Source organism: Somniosus microcephalus, chromosome 26, assembly GCF_052327205.1.
Source record: "Somniosus microcephalus isolate GS21.2 chromosome 26, FLI_Smic_1.0, whole genome shotgun sequence".
In the NCBI taxonomy this organism is placed as follows: domain Eukaryota; kingdom Metazoa; phylum Chordata; class Chondrichthyes; order Squaliformes; family Somniosidae; genus Somniosus; species Somniosus microcephalus.
In genome coordinates, this window is record NC_141012.1 from 2085149 (window position 1) to 2102539 (window position 17391).

The 17391-nt window shown below is 47.6% G+C and overlaps 1 protein-coding gene across 2 annotated transcripts; it reads left to right on the forward strand.

Annotated features, from left to right (window-relative positions):
• The first annotated feature begins 1192 nt into the window (after window positions 1-1192).
• thy1 (Thy-1 cell surface antigen) lies at window positions 1193-10424 on the forward strand. Of its 2 annotated transcripts, XM_085967651.1 has the most exons (4): window positions 1196-1361; window positions 5143-5219; window positions 7333-7677; window positions 9596-10424. In XM_085967651.1, exons 2-4 carry the CDS (start codon window positions 5186-5188, stop codon window positions 9721-9723), a joined length of 507 nt encoding a protein of 168 aa, XP_085823777.1. In that variant the 5' UTR covers window positions 1196-1361; window positions 5143-5185; the 3' UTR covers window positions 9724-10424. The 2 variants fall into 2 exon arrangements, with proteins under 2 accessions (XP_085823778.1, XP_085823777.1); XM_085967652.1 differs by lacking the exon at window positions 5143-5219 and having other exon boundaries at window positions 1193-1361.
• Window positions 10425-17391: the final 6967 nt, after the last annotated feature.

Below are 17391 nucleotides of genomic sequence, written 5' to 3' on the forward strand. Positions count from 1 at the left end.
TCTTTGGCAGCACCTCGCAAACCCGTAACCTCTTCCACCTAGAAGGACAAGGGCAGCAGGCGCATGGGAACACCACCACCTCCAAGTTCCCCTCCAAGTCACACACCATCCTGACTTGGAAGTATATCGCCGATCCTTCATCGTCGCTGGGTCAAAATCCTGGAACTCCCTCCCTAACAGCACTGTGGGAGCACCTTCACCACACGGACTGCAGCGGTTCAAGAAGGCGGCTCACCACCACCTTCTCAAGGGCAATTAGGGATGGGCAATAAATGCTGGCCTTGCTAGCAATGCCCACATCCCATAAACAAATTTTTTAAAAGACCAACAGGATTGTGGTTGACTTTAACTGCCCTCTGAAATGGCCTAGCAAGACCCTCAGTTGTACACAACCGCTACGAGAAACAATATTATGAATAAAACCGGATGGACCACCTGGCATCGACCTCGACAGCGGCTTCAGTCACGACAATGGCACACCCAGCCCAGTCGACCCTGAAAAGTCCTCCTCACTAACATCTGGGGATTTGTTCCTTCATCGTCACTGGGTCAAAATCCTGGAACTCCCTCCCTAACAGCACTGTGAGAGTACCCTCACCACACGGACTGCAGCGGTTCAAGAAGGCGGCTCACCACCACCACCTTCTCAAGGGCAACTAGGGATGGGCAATAAATGCCGGCCTTGCCAGCGACGCCCACATCCCAGGAACGAATAAAAAAAACTCAGCATGTCAGGCACCATCTGTGGAGAGAAACAGTTAACGTTTCAGGCCGGTGACCTTTCATCAGCACCTCAGTGACAGCTGTCTGAGAATGGTTGTGCAGTGCTGGTTAATTCTCAGTTCCTCACACTCACCTCCTTCCCTGAGGCTTCCACTGTGCCTTGTATGGATGAGGTGAACTCAGTCAATCTTTACCTAGTCTTCGACACAGCTCTGGCCAGGACTCGCCTACCTGAAAGGGCAGCAGTGTATCAGAGACCTGCCCTGTGTTTCTGGGGGAGGGGGTCCCCTTTTGAAAGTTCATTTTCCACCTTGGGGTCATTGATTTCTGACCCAGTCTCAGAGCAGTAACCTGCATCATCCATATCCAGTCACAGGAGTGCATCCGATGGGATATGTGGAGGCTGGGCTCATTGCGTCAGTTCGCAGACACAGAGGTGGAGCCGATGTTTAATATTCCGGGGAGCAGGGGCGTGTTGTGTATCAGCTGATGCAGTCACTGCTGCAGTGAGGACCTGCTCCAGAACCTTTAAATTCGCCACAGGGTGCTACCGATTGCACAGACTCACTTCCGATTTCAAAAAAGGGAGTGAAATAGCGAGAGGGTGCGAGACGGCACAAGAGGAGAGATTGGAGCAGGTAAGGAATGGCTGGAGAGGGGAGAGAGGGAGAGGAGAGAGGAGAGAGGAGAGAGGAGGAGGAGAGGAGAGGAGAGGAGAGGAGGACAGGGAGAGAGGAGAGGATAGGGAAAGGACAGAGGAAACCGAACTGAAAATACTGAACTGGGAGGGAAAAGGGTTCGAATTAAATTAAAGCAAAGATAATACAGAGGGAGATAGAGAGGGAGGTATGTACCCAACAAATGTCAAATCGATTGACACCTACAGAATGTTGGAAAACTGTACCTTTTTGCTATGTAAGCTTTGGCAATATGGTTCTCTGTAAACTTTCATGCCAATAAAGCATTTTAATTGGAATTGGAATTGGGAGGGGAGCGGAAAATCCAGGAACACTGCGGCTGGTGAGAGATTTAACCTGGAAAAGGTGAAAAGGATCTTTAAAAATAAGCAAAGATCAGGAGGAAAAGCAGCGATGAGGCAGAAATAAATCGCAGATCAATGATAAAAACAAATCTTGTTTATTTGAATTTCAACAGAAAGCGGAATCCGGGCGGAGCCGCTGGACCCGGACTCCAGACTCCGGCACAAAGTTACTGCGGATTTCTGCTGGTTCCATTTTTAGGGAGAGGAGGGAACAAGAGATTGGGGTGATCTCGCTGCAGGGGGTACAATGTAGAGAGTGAAATGGGAACCGGATTTCTGGGGATCGATCTGGGTTAGAAAAAGTCCAGCACCTTGTGAGATTCGGGTGAGGTCTCCGCCACCCCGACCCTCACCCCCACCCTCACCCCCACCCTGAACCCCCTCACCCCCTCACCCCCACCCTCACCCCCACCCTGAACCCCACCCCCACCCCGAACCGAACCCCACCCCCACCCTCACCCCCACCCTCACCCCCACCCTCACCCCCACCCTCACCCCCACCCTCACCCCCACCCTCACCCCCACCCTCACCCCCACCCTCACCCCCACCCTCACCCCCACCCTGAACCCCACCCCGAACCCCCTCACCCTCACCCCCACCCCGAACCCCCTCACCCCCACCCCCACCATGAACACCACCCCCACCCCGAACCCCCCTCACCCCCTCACCCTGAACCCCCCACCCCCACTCTCACCCTGAACCCCCCCACCCCCACTCTCACCCTGAACCCCCCCACCCCCACCCCCACCCTCACCCTGAACCCCCCCACCCCCACCCCCACCCTCACCCTGAACCCCCCCCACCCTCACCCTGAACCCCCCCCCACCCCCACACCCACCCTCACCCTGAACCCCCCCCACCCTCACCCTGAACCCCCCCACCCTCACCCTGAACCCCCCCACCCCCACCCTCACCCTGAATCCCCCCACCCTCACCCTGAACCCGCCCCCCCCTCGCGCCCCCCCCTCGCGCCCCCCCCTCGCGCCCCCCCCTCGCGCCCCCCCCCTCGCGCCCCCCCCCTCGCGCCCCCCCCTCGCGCCCCCCCCCTCGCGCCCCCCCCTGCCCCCCCCCCCCCGCCCCCCCCCCTCGCCCCCCCCCCCTCGCCCGACCCCCCACCCTCGACGCCCCCCCCAACCAACCTCACCCCAAACCCCAGCCCCACAATTATTCGGTGGTTTATTTTTTAATGTCCTTTTCTCTTCCTGTAATTTTCCTTTTGTTGGGACATCAGTTAATTGAGCCTGTGTTGCAGGAGCCCTGATCTCACCCCCTCACCCCGACCATTGCTGACCCCCCCCCAACCCCCTGAGCAACCATGACCCCCACCCCCCAACCCCCTGAGCAGCCCTGATTTCAACCCCTCCCCTTCCCCCATGGAACATTACACCCCCTCCCCTATGGAACATTAATGCCCTCCCCCCAACCATTCCTGACCCCTTGAGCATAGACTCTGATTCTGTGCAATGGGTTAACATTTTGTACAAACCTCCCATCAGAAAGTCTACAAAAGTCCCATTTGGTACATTACTGGACTCTGAATTACTTATTTTAAACAATGGTGGACTGAATCAATCTTTGTTGTGTAGTAAACATTTGTACCATCAGTAGCTTGCTGTGTATTTCTGCTTCTGTGTAATTATATTTGTAAATAAACCTGACTCTTAGTTTTAACCAGCGTGTAATGTTTGACAGTGTTGGGATTGATCACCTTTTAGAATAGATAGGGCGGTAGAAGCAGATTCAGTAGTAAAGATAAGTAGTTGAAGAGGAAAAATTTGCAGGGCTGTGGGGAAAGAGCAGAGGAGTGGGCCTAATTGGAGAGCTCTTTTTCAAAGAGCCGGCACAGGCCCGATGGGTGGAATGGCCTCCTTCTATGCTGTATGATTCTATAGGTGTGACTGGTGGGCAATGGGCAAGGAAAGGCATAAGGTTGAGTTGATGGGAAACTCTGATTATAGAAATTGGCTTTCTGCTGTGAAGAAAAAGTTAGAGGGTGTTGGGAGGAAGCTTGAATGATAAAAATGAGAGAGAATTTAATGATGGCCGACTTGTCTCTGTTTATGAAAAGATAAATGGATACACCGGATCACCATGGCTCTTCAAACAAGGGCTGCAACGGAGGAGTCCCTGAGATATGTATTTCTTGAAATATTACAAATCTAGAAAGGATGTTTTCTACATTTTTTTGCACCACTCAAGTGTTGTAACTTTTGTAGATCTGATGCAAGGGACACATTTCTGGGGCAATATTGTTCGTATTTGCACAGGGTCCTACTGCTTGCCTTTTAAGTCATTTCATTAACTTCATTTTTTTCAGTATTGTACACTACATTTCCTATTGGTGCAGTTGCTGTATGTTTTGCTAATGCAATGTGTGCATGGAGTGTACACTGTTTTACTGTGTCTGTTGACACAATGCTGCACACTGGTATGATCATATAGTTGTGACATGGCTGGAGATCACGGTCTACTCTTTTGATTAAGTGAGTTTGGCGGAGTTGCAGGAATCTGAGGCATTTTTGTTGTACTTGCCCAGAGGAACTTAGCTATGTACCCGTTGAAGAAAAGAAAGAAAGGCTGGCATTTATACAGTTTCTTTCACAACCTTACAGCTACTTCAGAAGTGTAGGCACTGTTGTACTGTAGGAAACACGGCAGCCAATTTGTGCACAGAAAGGTCCCACAAACAATAATGAGATAATGACCAGATAATCTGTTTTAGTGATGTTGGTCCAGGGATAAATATTGGCCCCAGGACACCAGGGAGAACTCTCCTGCTCTTTTTTGAATAGTGCTGTGGATCATTTGGTCCACCTGAGAGCAGATGGGGCCTCGTTTTATCGTCTCATCCGAAAGATAGCACCTCCGACAGTGCGGCGCTCCCTCAGTACTCCCCCTCCGACAGTGCAACGCTTCCTCAGTACCGCCTCTCCGACAGTGCGGCGCTCCCTCAGTACTGCCTCTCCGACAGTGCGGCGCTCCCTCAGTACTGCCCCTTCAACAGTGCGGCGCTCCCTCAGTACTGCCCCGCCAACAGTGCAGCGCTCCCTCAGTACTGCCCTGGAGTGTCAGCCTAGATTATGTGCTCAAGTTTCATAGAGTGGGGCTCAAATCCACAACTCTCTGATGCAGGGGTGAGTGCTACCCAGTGAGCCACGGCTGACACCTATAATAGAGCGGCTGGGCTGGGACCATAATGGGACGCATTTGGAAGAATTAAGGGCAGTGGGATTACCTTCTTTGGACTTGCCTACCCCAGAGAGGACCATTGTTGTTCATTTCCTTTTGGGAACTGATGGATGTGGGAGGCTGGACACACGAGCGAAATGGAGCCAGATACAAGGTGACTCTGACAGGACTTCTGTTTCATTCACAGGGGCAGATATTGGCTTGTGTGAAGTTCTTGGCCTTTACTGAAGATGAACCACCTGCTAATCTTGTCTGTCCTGGCAGGTATGAACTCTCCCAGGAATTTGATTTTCTGCTTTGAGCATTAACACACTCTCTGGATGGGACATTTTTCCCAGGCCCTGTGCAATGTGCAACCAATTAAACCGTAAGACACAGCCAGTGCAAGTCTAGTTACAAATATCTCAAACTGTTGGGTTTTTCTGTGATTGATTGTTGAAATTAAAAACAAATCTCCCTCCTCTCCTGACTCTTGTCCAACAAACAAAACAATGCTTTGGAAAAGGAAGGAATAAGAACCATTAAATATGGATGGTTCTGCTGCTGCTTGCCTTTCTGTCCTTATTCTTCCAATAATGTTCGATCACAACAGGGAAAAAATAATTTGATCCCTAACACCATGAGCACATCCTGCATGTGTATGTATGAAAGGGAGGGGGGGGGGGGAAAGAGAGACATGTGTCCAGTTAATGTAGTGACATGGCAGGTTCACCACAAGTGCCAGGCAATGACAATCTCCAACAAGACCATCTCCCCCCCCTTGACATTCAATGGCATTACCATCGGCGAATCCCCCACCGTCAACATCCTGGGGGTCACCATTGATCAGAAACTCAACTGGACCAGCCACATAAATTCCGTGGCTCTGAGAGCGGGTCAGAGGCTGGGTATTCTGCGCTGACTCCCCAAAGCCTTTCCACCATCTGCAAGGCACAAGTAAGGAGTGTGATGGAATGCTCTCCACTTACCTGGATGAGTGCAGCTCCAACAACACTCAAGAAGCTCAACATATTTGAGGACAAAGCAGCCCACTTGATCGGCACCCCATCCACCACCGTAAACGTTCACTCCCTCTACCATCAGCGTACCGTGGCTGCAGTGTGTACCATCTACAAGATGCACTGCAGCAACTCGCCAAGGCTTCTTTGGCAGCACCTCCCAAACCCGCAACTTCCATCACCTAGAATGACAAGGGCAGCAGACGCATGGGAACACCACCACCTCCAAGTTCCCCTCCAAATCACACACCATCCTGACTTAGAAGTATATCGCCGATCCTTCACCGTCGATGGATCAAAATCTTGGAGCTCCCTGCCTAACAGCACTGTGGGAGTACCTTCACCACACGGACTGCAGCGGTTCAAGAAGGCGGCTCACCACCACCTTCTTGAGGGCAATTGGGGATGGGCGATAAATGCTGGCCTTGCTAACGACGCCCACATGAATAAAAAAATGGTTGAGTTGCTCTATTAACATTAATAATATTTTTTAAACTGTAATAAACTTTGTGATTAAGAAAAGATTTGCAAAACAGCAGATAATGTTGGAGTCTTGAGTCCAAAGCCAGGGCGGTTCTGGGCCGAGATTTCAGAATCTTAAACTAGGCCAAAAATGGCTCCCCAGCCATGTGGCCATTTTGTGAATTTTTTACATAAAGTAGGAAATATTGTAAAAGGATTTGCTACTTGGCCATAGCTTAAATTACACCATCTTCCGCGTACTTCTGCTTCTCATACCTACACGGTGTTGAAATCACCACTTATTGCACCCATCACCGGTCCAGCCCATTCTCCTCGCCTCTGTTGCAAACAGCCCTTTTCAAACTGGAATGGAGAAGAGACTTCTTGGTCTCAGCTGCTGACGGCCACACTCATGCTGGACGCTAACTGCAGTGTTCGAGGAGGCAGAAGAATCGAGTCAAAGGTGCACCGGCACTCATCGACTGGGCCACTGAAAGGCTCGGGCAAACAATAACTTTAAAATCGCACCTCAACCCCCATCCTGCCCCAACCCCATCCCCGTCACGCCACACCTCATCCCCAGCACCATCACCCCGTCCCACCCCATCAACCCCTACCCCACAACATTGCTGCTCTTGTCCTTCTCAGTGGTGGAGGTCAAAGGGGATGAGGGGCTCTCGATGAAACCTTGGTGAATCACTGCACTGCAGCCTGATAGTATAACTGCACTTTGCTGTTGATGGAAGGGGATGGACATTAAGCCTGGTGGGGGTAACTACACTGTGCTGGATGGTGTTGAGCTTCTTGAGTGTTGTTGCAGCTGCACCCACCCCTTCTTCGGTTGTTGTGAGTGAGAGTGCGGGAACTGTAGGGTTAAACTGGTGTAACATGTGGGCCGTTCTATTCCTATTCCGCAGTGTTGCCCATGATGGAAGGCCAGGTGATCACAGGCATGGAGGCTTGCACCACAAAAACCAACGACCTGCGTGTTGACTGCTCCTACAAGAAGCCGAGCTCTACTTCCTTCAACTATGAGTGGAGTCTCGTCAATGAAAAGCAACAACAACCATTGGTGATTGCGAGCACATTCAACAATGTGAATCCTACTTTCAAGAATCGTGCAAATGCAACCCAAACAGATAACCTGTTGCAGCTCACCTTGACTGGGTTCGGTACTGCCGATAACGGGAATTATACGTGTCATCTGCGTTCAGTCGCTGAGCCAAAAGAGAACCACAATAAAACAATTCCAGTTATGAAAGGTAAGGATATCTTCATCAGAACATGAGGAATCTCACAGCGTGAAGAGTCTCTCAAAGGGCCCCGGGCAGTTGCAGGTCCCAACGATCTTCCTGAGGGAGGAGTGTCTGGGTCCACAGTGGAGAGATTGCTACGCTGTCACTCTAGCCCAGAGAGGCCCCATTCTGCTGGTTGCAATGGTCACAAACAAATTTAACTCGAGCCACTAGTTCCCAGGTAATAGTGAAAGTCATCTGCAACAAAGTCACCCACAGTTGGGTGAAGTGTCATCGTTCACAGTTGAACAGCCATTGTAATTATTAGTGTAATGTCATGTCAAAGGTCACATTTATCATGCACCAATATTCAGTATCAGGGTTTTCTATTGACTAAAAGTAACAGACTTCAAAACTGTTTTTTAACTTTACTCTGTATCTAACCCGTGCTGTACCTGCCCCGGGAGTGTTTGATGGGACAGTGTAGAGGGAGCTTTACTCTGTATCTAACCCCGTGCTGTACCTGCCCTGGGAGTGTTTGATGGGACAGTGTAGAGGGAGCTTTACTCTGTATCTAACCCCGTGCTGTACCTGCCCCGGGAGTGTTTGATGGGACAGTGTAGAGGGAGCTTTACACTGTATCTAACCCTTCCTTCTGGTTTTCTATTAGACGGCAACCCAGTCTGTGCTGAGTGCCGGGGATCTTGCTCCTGATTTCTGACCAGTGACTGCTGCTGGGAAGTGTGAGTGAATGGGTGGATTTTTGTGAGCGCAGGAGCTGGTTCAGCTTTGATGGACAGTGAGGCTGCCAGGAGCGATCAGGATCTCTTCTCTAATATAAGGGCGCTAAGGCTACTTGTAGCATTTCCGTGGCCTCGCCCCTCCCTATCTCTGTGACCTCCTCCAGCCCTACCACCCTCCGAGATCTCTGCACTCCTCCAATTTTGGCCTCTTGCGCATCCCCGATTTTAATCACCCCACCATTGGTGGCTGTGCCTTCTGCTGCCTGGGCCCTAAACTCTGGAATTTCCTCCCTAAACCTCTCCACCTCTCTCTCCTCCATTAAGATGCTCCTTAAAACCTACCTCTGTGACTAAGATTGTCACCTGTCCCAATATCTCCTTATGTGGCTCAATGTCACATTGTATGTGATAATTGCTCCGGTGAAGTGCCTTGGGACATTTTACTCTGTGAAAGGCCCTATTTAACTGTTTTTGTACAATGTTCCAGCCAGTTTAGCACAGAGTCGAGCCCCTGCTGTGACTCTCGGTCTCGCTTAAGGCTGGGCCATTACAGGAGACACAAAGGGGTCGATCTTGACTTTGTGCGACACTGCAAAGCGATAGCAAGTTAGCAGCCGGTTTTACATCTTTCCCCATTTTTATTTCTGCTAACGTCAATGACTTTGATGTAGAACAGGCTTCTGAATCACTATCACCCATTTATACAACTGAAGTACAAAGCCAAGTTCAAACACACTTGCCCTGACACTCCTGTTGAAGGTGTCTGGTGGAAAGCATTGGTCATTAGAGAATCTCACTGCACAAATGGCCAGGTGATTGGCAAAAGAACCAGAGGCGACAGAGGAAAAACGTTCTTATACAAAGTGTGGTTAGGATTTGGAATGCGCTGCCTGATAGGGTAGTGGCTCCAGCCTTCAAAAGGGAATTGGATAAATACTTGAAGGAAAAATTGCCGGTCTATGGGGGAAGAGCGGGGGAGTGGGACTAACTGGATTGCTCATCGAAAGAGCCGGCACAGACTCGATGGGCCGAATGGCCTCCTTCTGTGCTGTACTATTCTATGATTCTAAGTAGAGGGAAAGACAAGGAACGCTTCATCCTCGTGTTACTGGGCAGGAACCGCCGTCAGTATTGCAGCTTCCTGTCACGGACAGATACCAGGACAGACTTTCTAATGCTCTGTCTTTTTCTATTTAATATAGGTGCAGATAATCTTTTACCGTGCGGTGTCCCCGGACTTCTGCTGAACAGCCCCTGGATGCTGAGCCTTCTCCTCTCGCTCACTGTCCTTCAAGCTCTGGGCGCACTGCCTTGCGGAAGTGAAAATTAACACTTTGTCAATCGGGACAGAACAAGCATGATTGCATCTCCTGCGAGGAATGAGCGATTGTTCTGTGTTATTAGCTTTTTCCCTCTCATTTGTTTTTTGCTAATTTCCTGTCATTATGTCAGTGACTTCACAGAGCAGAAATGTGGTTTCGACAAGTCGCAGTCAGGTGAATGGAGCCCCTCTCCAATTCTGATGCCATCAAAGTGGCACCAACGGCACTGTTGGCCCAGGGGTCACCGCCGACAGGGAGTGAGGCCTTTAGAAGGAGGTTCATTGCCGATGATTGGATGCACCAATGTTGGGGTTGAGGGGCTCTCATTAATCGTCTCGATGATAGAGTTGGAGAGTAACCGGGCAAGAGGGGGAGAAGGGCAGAGAGAGAGAGAGAGAGGGGGGGATGATCTGGAGTTCAGCCCCGGAGACCCTGAGGTCTAAGTTGCTCCTCCAATACCTGCGCTGGAGTCTGCTCCAACACTGACTGTGACTCTTTCGAACAACGCAAGATAATGAATTAATAAAAGTGCTTTAGCTTCTAATGATTGCAATGCTAGCCTGCTCAGGTATGTAAGAGTTACTGTATATATTGGAAGATCAAGCTCTGTTGAATGTATTTTTAATGTAAACTGAGCGCTGTGTGGTGGATTTTTTTAATTGCCAAATATCCAATAAATGTTGTCCATTTTCTTTTCTCAAATTGAAAATGTGGAGTATTCTGTGATTGTTTCATTCAGAATTCGATCCTCTTTCACTGACAGCTTCTCTCCCCTCCTCTCCTGTCCCCTCTACACTTCTCCCCTTCCCTATCCACCTCTCCCCAAGGCAGAAAACATTGGTGGGAGTTGTTTATAGGTCCCCAAACAGTAGTTGTGATGTAGGACAGAGTATGAATCAGGAAATTAGAGGCGCATGTAACAAAGGTAATACAGTAATCATGGGGGACTTTAATCTACATAGAGACTGGGCAAACCAAATTTGCAGTAATAGTGTGGAGGACGAATTCATAGAATGTATACAAGATAGTTTTCTAGATCTGTATGTTGAGGAACTAACTAGGGAACAGGTTATTTTAGATCTAGTATTTTGCAATGAGAGGGTTAATTAATAACCTTGTAGTAAAGGGGCCTTTAGGGAAGAGTGACCATAATATGATAGAATTTTATATTGAGTTTGAAAGTAATTTACTTAAATCCGAAACTCAGGTCTTAAATCTAAACAAAGCAAACTACATAAGTATGAGGCGAGTTGGCTAAGGTAGATTTTGAAACTACATTAAAAGGTCGACAGTGGACGAGCAATGGCTAGCATTTAAAGAATTAATACATAATTTACAACAAATATACATTCCTTTAAGGCACAAAAGCCCCACAGGAAAAGTGGTCCAACCGTGGCTAACAAGAGAAGTTAAAGATAGTATTAGATCAAAGGAAGAGGCTTATAATGCTGCCAATAAGAGTAGTAAGCCTGAGAATTGGGATAATGTTAGCATTCAGCAAAGGAGGACCAAGAAATTGATAAAGAAAGGGAAAATAGAATATGAGAGTAAACTAGTGAGACACATAAAAACAGACTGCAAAAGCTTCTATAGGTAAGTAAAAAGGAAAAGTTTAGCTAAAGTAAATGTGGGTCCCTTACAGGCTGAGACAGGAGACATTATAATGGGGAATGAGAAAATGGCAGAGAAATTAAACAAATACTTCGTGTCTGTCTTCATGGAAGAAGACGCAAAAAACTTCCCGGAAATAGTGGAGAACTAAGGGTCTAGCGAGAATGAGGAACTGAAACAAATTATTATTAGTAAAAAAGTAGTCCTGATGAATCTTTGGAATTCTCTTCCAGAGGCTCAGACGTTGAGTATATTCAAGACAGTGATCCACTTTCCTGCGCTATCCCCATATCCCTAGATTCTCTTAATATCCAAAAATCTATCAATCTCTGTTCACCACCTTCTGAGTGAAGAAATGTCTCCTCAACTCAGTCCTAAATGGCCGGCCCCTTATTCTGAGACTGTGACCCCTGGTTCTAGACTCCCCAGCCAGGGGAAACATTCTCCCTGCATCTACCCTGTCGAGCCCTGTTAGAATTTTGTATGTTTCAATGAGATCACCTCTCATTCTTTTAAACTCCAGAGAATGTAGGCCTAGTCTACTCAATCTCTCCTCATAGGACAATCCCCCCCCATCCCAGGAATCAGTCTAGTGAACCTTCATTACACTCCCTCTATGGCAAGTATATCCTTCCTTAGGTAAGGAGACCAAAACTGTACACAATACTCCAGGTGTGGTCTCACCAGGGTCCTATATAATTGCAGTAACATAACAAACATAGAAGATAGGAGCAGGAGTAGGCCATTCGGCCCCTCGAGCCTGCTCTGCCATTTAATGAGATCATGGTTGATCGTCCAAATTCAGTACCCTATCCCTGCTTTCTCCCCATATCCCTTGTTCCCTTTAGCCTTCAGCAATATACCTAACTCCTTCTTGAATATATTTAATGAATTGGCCTCAACTGCCTTCTGTGGTAGAGAATTCCACAGGTTCACCACTCTCTGGGTGAAGAAATTCCTCCTAAATCTCTGTCCTAAATGGCTTACCCCTTATCTTTAGACTGTGACCCCCTGGTTCTGGACTCCCCCGCCATCGGGAACATCCTTCCTGCATCTAGTCTGTCTAGTCTTATTAGAATTTTATAAGTTTCAATGAGATCCCCTCTCATTCTTCTAAACTCCAGTGAGTATAAGCCTAATCGACCCAATCTCTCCTCATACGTCATTTCTGCCATCCCAGGTATCAGTCTGGTGAATCTTTGCTGCACTCCCTCCATGGCAAGAACATCCTTCCTCAGATAAGGCGACCAAAACTGCACACAATACTCAAGGTGTGGTCTCAGCAAGGCCCTGTACAACTGTAGCAAGACATCCTTGCTCCTGTACTCGAATCCTCTCGCTACGAAGGCCAACATACCATTTGCCTTTTTAACCACCTGCTGCACCTGCATGCTTACCTTCAGCGACTGGTGCACAAGGACACCCAGGTCTCATTGCACTTCCCCTTCTCCCAATCTATTGCCGTACAGATAATAATCTGCCTTCCTGTTTTTGCCACCAAAGTGGATAACCTCGCATTTATCCACATTATACTGCATCTGCCCAATCACCCAACCTGTCCAAATCATACTGGAGACATCTTTACTCTTATACTCAAATCCTCTTGTAATAAAGGCCAACATTCTATTTGCTTTCCTAATTGCTTGCTGTACCTGCATGTTAACTTTCAGTGATTCGTGTACAAGGACACCCAGGTCCCTCTGAACACGAACATTTCCCAATCTCTCGCCATTTAAAAAATATTCTACTTTTTATTTTTCCTACCAAAGTGGATAACTTCACATTTCTCCATATTATATTCCATTTGTCATGTTCTTGCCCACTCACTTAGTCTGTCTATATCCCGTTGAAGCCTCCTTGCATCCTCCTCACAACTTACATTCCCACCCAGCTTTGTATCATCAGCAATCTTGGATATATTACATATGGTCCCCTCATACAAATCATTGATATAGATTGTGAATAGCTGAGGCCCAAGCACTGATCTTTGCGGTACCCCACTAGTTACAGCCTGCCAGCCCGAAAATGACCCATTTATTTCTACTCTCTGTTTTCTGTCCGTTAACCAATCCTCAACCCATGCTAGTATATTACCCCCAATCCCATGAGCCCAAATTTTGTTTAATAACCTCTTGTGCAGCACCTTATCAAATGCCTTCTAATAATCCAAATACACCACATCCACTGGTTCCCCCTTATCTATTCTGCCAGTTACAACCTCAAAAAACTCTAACAAATTCGTCAAACACAATTTCCCCTTCCTAAATCCGTGTTGACTCTGCCCAATCCTATTATTATTTTCCAAGCTCCCTGTTTCCACGTCCTTAATAATAGATTCTAGCATTTTCCCTACTACTGATGTCAGGCTAATTGGTCTGTAGTTCCCCATTTTCTCTCTCCCTTTCTTAAATAGTGGGGTTACATTTGCTACCTTCCAATCCATGGGAACCGTTCTAGAATCGATGAGAAAATGACAACCAATGCATCCACTATCTCTATAGCCACCTCTTTCAAAACCCTAGGATGTAGGCCTTCCGGTCCAGGGGATTTATCGGCTTTCAGTCCCATTAATTTCTCCAGAACTATTTTTTTACTAATACTGATTTCTTTCAGTTCCTCATTCTCGCTACACCCTTGGTTCTCCACTATTTCCGGGAAGGTTTTTGCGTCTTCTTCCGTGAACATAAGAACATAAGACTTAGGAGCAGGAGTCGGCCATTCGGCCCCTCAAGCCTGCTCCACCATTCAATGAGATCATGGCTGATCTGATCTTGGCCTCAACTCCACGTCTCGAACCCACTTCCAACCGATCTTCCCAGGAGTTGGGTCCCCGATTTGCACAGGGTCCTGACTCCTAGAGGCGGGAAGAGGATTACAGCCACTTAACTGCCTGTTAACAGGTGGTTAACAGGCAGTTAAGAGGCTTTTTCCCATTTTGAGACTTCTGCTGCGGGCTTCCCAACATTGGGGAACCCCGCCAGGGTAAGTGAGGCATGCTGTGGGTCTACTGTAATGTTTGTGTATAGATGACAGCTGCAGAAGTGGTGTGAAGGATGTAATGGGACACTGGTGAGTATCAGAGGTAAGGAAATGTTGGGAAAGTAATTTTTAATGTGTTTAGATTTTTCTGTAGGTGACAAGCTTTGAAGTGTTTGTGTGGCCCCACCTCAAAGGAGAGAAGTGTCAGATGGCTTCTGTACCCTCACCTGCAGCTGCCCTCTGTTTTATCCTAAGGAGAGTCATTGGAGAGCTTGGGTGCAAGGGCTCACCTTTGTACAGTGATTGTCAGTGTTTGACAGTAACTCAATGCTGTCAAGCACTGTCAAATCATCTGTCAAAAATAAATGTTTCATAAGAACATAAGAAATAGGAGCAGGAGTAGGCCATTCGGCCCTTCAAGCCTGCTTCGCCATTCAATGAGATCATGGCTGATCTTCTGCCTCAACTCCATTCACCGGCCCTATCGCCATATCCTTTGATGCCCTTACTCGTCAGAAATCTATCGACTTCTGTTTTGAAGATACCCAATGACTGAGCCTGCACAGCCCTCTGGGGTAGAGAATTCCAAAGATTCACCACCCTCTGTGTGAAGAAATTTCTTCTCATCTCAGTCCTGAATGGCCTACCCTTTATCCTGAGGCTGTGGCCCCTGGTTCTAGACTCCCCAGCCAAGGGAAACATTCTCCCAGCATCCACCCTATCAAGCCCAGTAATAATTTTGTAAGCTTCAATGAGATCCCCTCTCATTCTTCTGAATTCAAGAGAATACAGGCCTAGTTTACTCAATCTCTTCTCATACAACAGTCCCGCCATCCCAGGAATCAATCTCGTGAACCTTCGTTCATGTCCCTTTAAGAAAACCAACAGATGAAGCGCCATCAACTGACGTCATCTGACACCGGCTTTCCCTTAATTGGCCGGCAAGCCCGCAGGGCAGGGCTTAACAAGGCCAATCAGGGGGAAATAGCGTCTGTGCATCGGGCATCGCTGGGGGGCGGGACTAGAACCCGGAAGGCAGCAGTCCCGCCCCCAACTCGTCTCGGCAGGTAAAATCCAGCCCAAACTATTTGTTTAATTTCTCTGCCATTTCCTTATTCACATTATAATTTCTCCTGTCTCAGCCTGTCAGGGACATACATTTACTTTCACTAATCTTTCCCTTTTTACATGCCCATAAAAGCTTTGACAGGCTGTTTTTATGTCTCTTGCTAGTTTACTCTCATATTCTATTTTCCCTTTCTTTATCAATTTCTTGGTCCTCCTTTGCTAAATTCTAAAATCCTCCCAATCCTCAGGCTTACTACTCTTTTTGGCAACATTATAAGCCTCATACTTTGATCTAATACTATCTTTAACTTCTCGTTAGACACGATTGGACCACTTTTCCTGTGGGGTTTTTGTGCCTTAAAGGAATGTATATTTGTTGTAAATTATGTATTCATTCTTTAAATGCTAGCCATTACTCGTCCACTGTCACACCTTTTAATGTAGTTTCCCAATCTACCTTAGCCAACTCGCCCCTCCTATCAATGGAGTTTGCTTTGTTTAGATTTAAGAATCTAGTTTTGGATTTAACCAAATCACTTTCAAACTTAATATAAAATTCTATCATATTATGGTCACTCTTCCCTAAAGGCCCCTTTACTACAAGGCTATTAATTAACCCTTTCTCATTGCAAAATACTAGATCTAAAATAGCCTGTTCCCTAGTTGGTTCCTCAACTGATCTAGAAAACTATCTTGCATACATTCCATGAACTCATCCTCCACACTATTACTGCAAATTTGGTTTGCCCAGTCTCTATGTAGATTAAAGTTCCCCATGATTACTGTATTACCCTTGTTACACATGCCTCTAATTTCCGGATTTATGCTCTGCCCTACATTACAGCTACTGTTTGGGGGCCTATAAACAACTCCCACCAATGTTTTCTGCCCCTTGCTGTTTCTTAGCTCCACCCAAACTGATTCTACTTCTTGATTTTCGGAGCCAAGATCCTTTCTCTCTACTGTCTTTATCCCATCCTTTATTATCAGGGCTGCCCCTCCTCCTTTTCCATTTTGCCTATCTCTTCTAAAAGTTAACTATCCTGGAATATTTAGTTCCCAACCTTGGCCACATTGCAACCGCGTCTCCTTAATGACTATAAGATCAAACCTATTAACTCCTATCTCTGCTATTAATTCATCTATTTTGTTGCAAATGCTTTACACATTCAGATATCGTGTCTTTAGCTTTGACTTATTTCTATTTTTCCCTGCTGTCACCTCAGTCACTGATGCCCTATGACCTTTGTTACTCTCTCTGTCCCTTCCTGACCCACTCTGCTTATTTTTACCCAAAACTCTACTCTGCTCTAGAGCCTTGACATTTCTCTCTCTGCTTTTAAATTCACTCTTTCCTGAATCCTCCCCCCCTCAAACCCCACCCCCCTCTTAAACCACCCCCCCCCCCACCGGCTTTCATTAGTTTAAACCCCTGTCTACTGCCCTAGTTATTCAATTTGCCAGGACACTGGTCCCAGCCCGGTTTAAGTGGAGCCCGTCCCAACAGAACAGCTCCCTCTTTCCCCAGTACTGGTGCCAGTGCCCCATGAACTGAAACCCCTTCCTCCCGCACCACTCTTTGAGCCACACATTTAAACCTCTAATCTGTTTGTCTCTGTGCCAATTGGCCGGTGGCTCAGGTAACAATCCAGAGATGATTACCTTTGAGGTTCTGCTTTTTAATTTGTATCCTAGCTCCTCAAACTCTCTCGGCAGAACCTCATTCCCAGTTCTACCTATGTCGTTGGTTCCTATGTGGACCACGACAACTGGATCCTCCCCTTCCCACTCCAAGTTCTTCTCCAGCCGCGAGGAGATGTCTTTAACCCTGGCACCAGGCAGGCAACACAACCTTCGGAACTCTCGGTTGCGGCTGCAGAGAACAGTATCTATCCCCCTGACTATACTGTCCCCTACCACAACTACATTCCCTTTCACTCACCCCCACTTGAATGGTCTCCTGCACCATGGTGCCATGGTCAGCCTGCTCATCCATTCTGCAGGCTTTTCCCTCATCC

What these genes read in the sequence shown, in the direction of transcription:
- thy1 (XM_085967651.1), top strand. Translation starts at nt 5,186, where the DNA reads ATGAACCACCTGCTAATCTTGTCTGTCCTGGCAG. An exon ending in AATCTTGTCTGTCCTGGCAG is followed by an intron (nt 5,220 to 7,332) that starts GTATGAACTCTC and finishes CCTATTCCGCAG; the next exon opens with TGTTGCCCATGATGGAAGGC. An exon ending in AACAATTCCAGTTATGAAAG is followed by an intron (nt 7,678 to 9,595) that starts GTAAGGATATCT and finishes TATTTAATATAG; the next exon opens with GTGCAGATAATCTTTTACCG.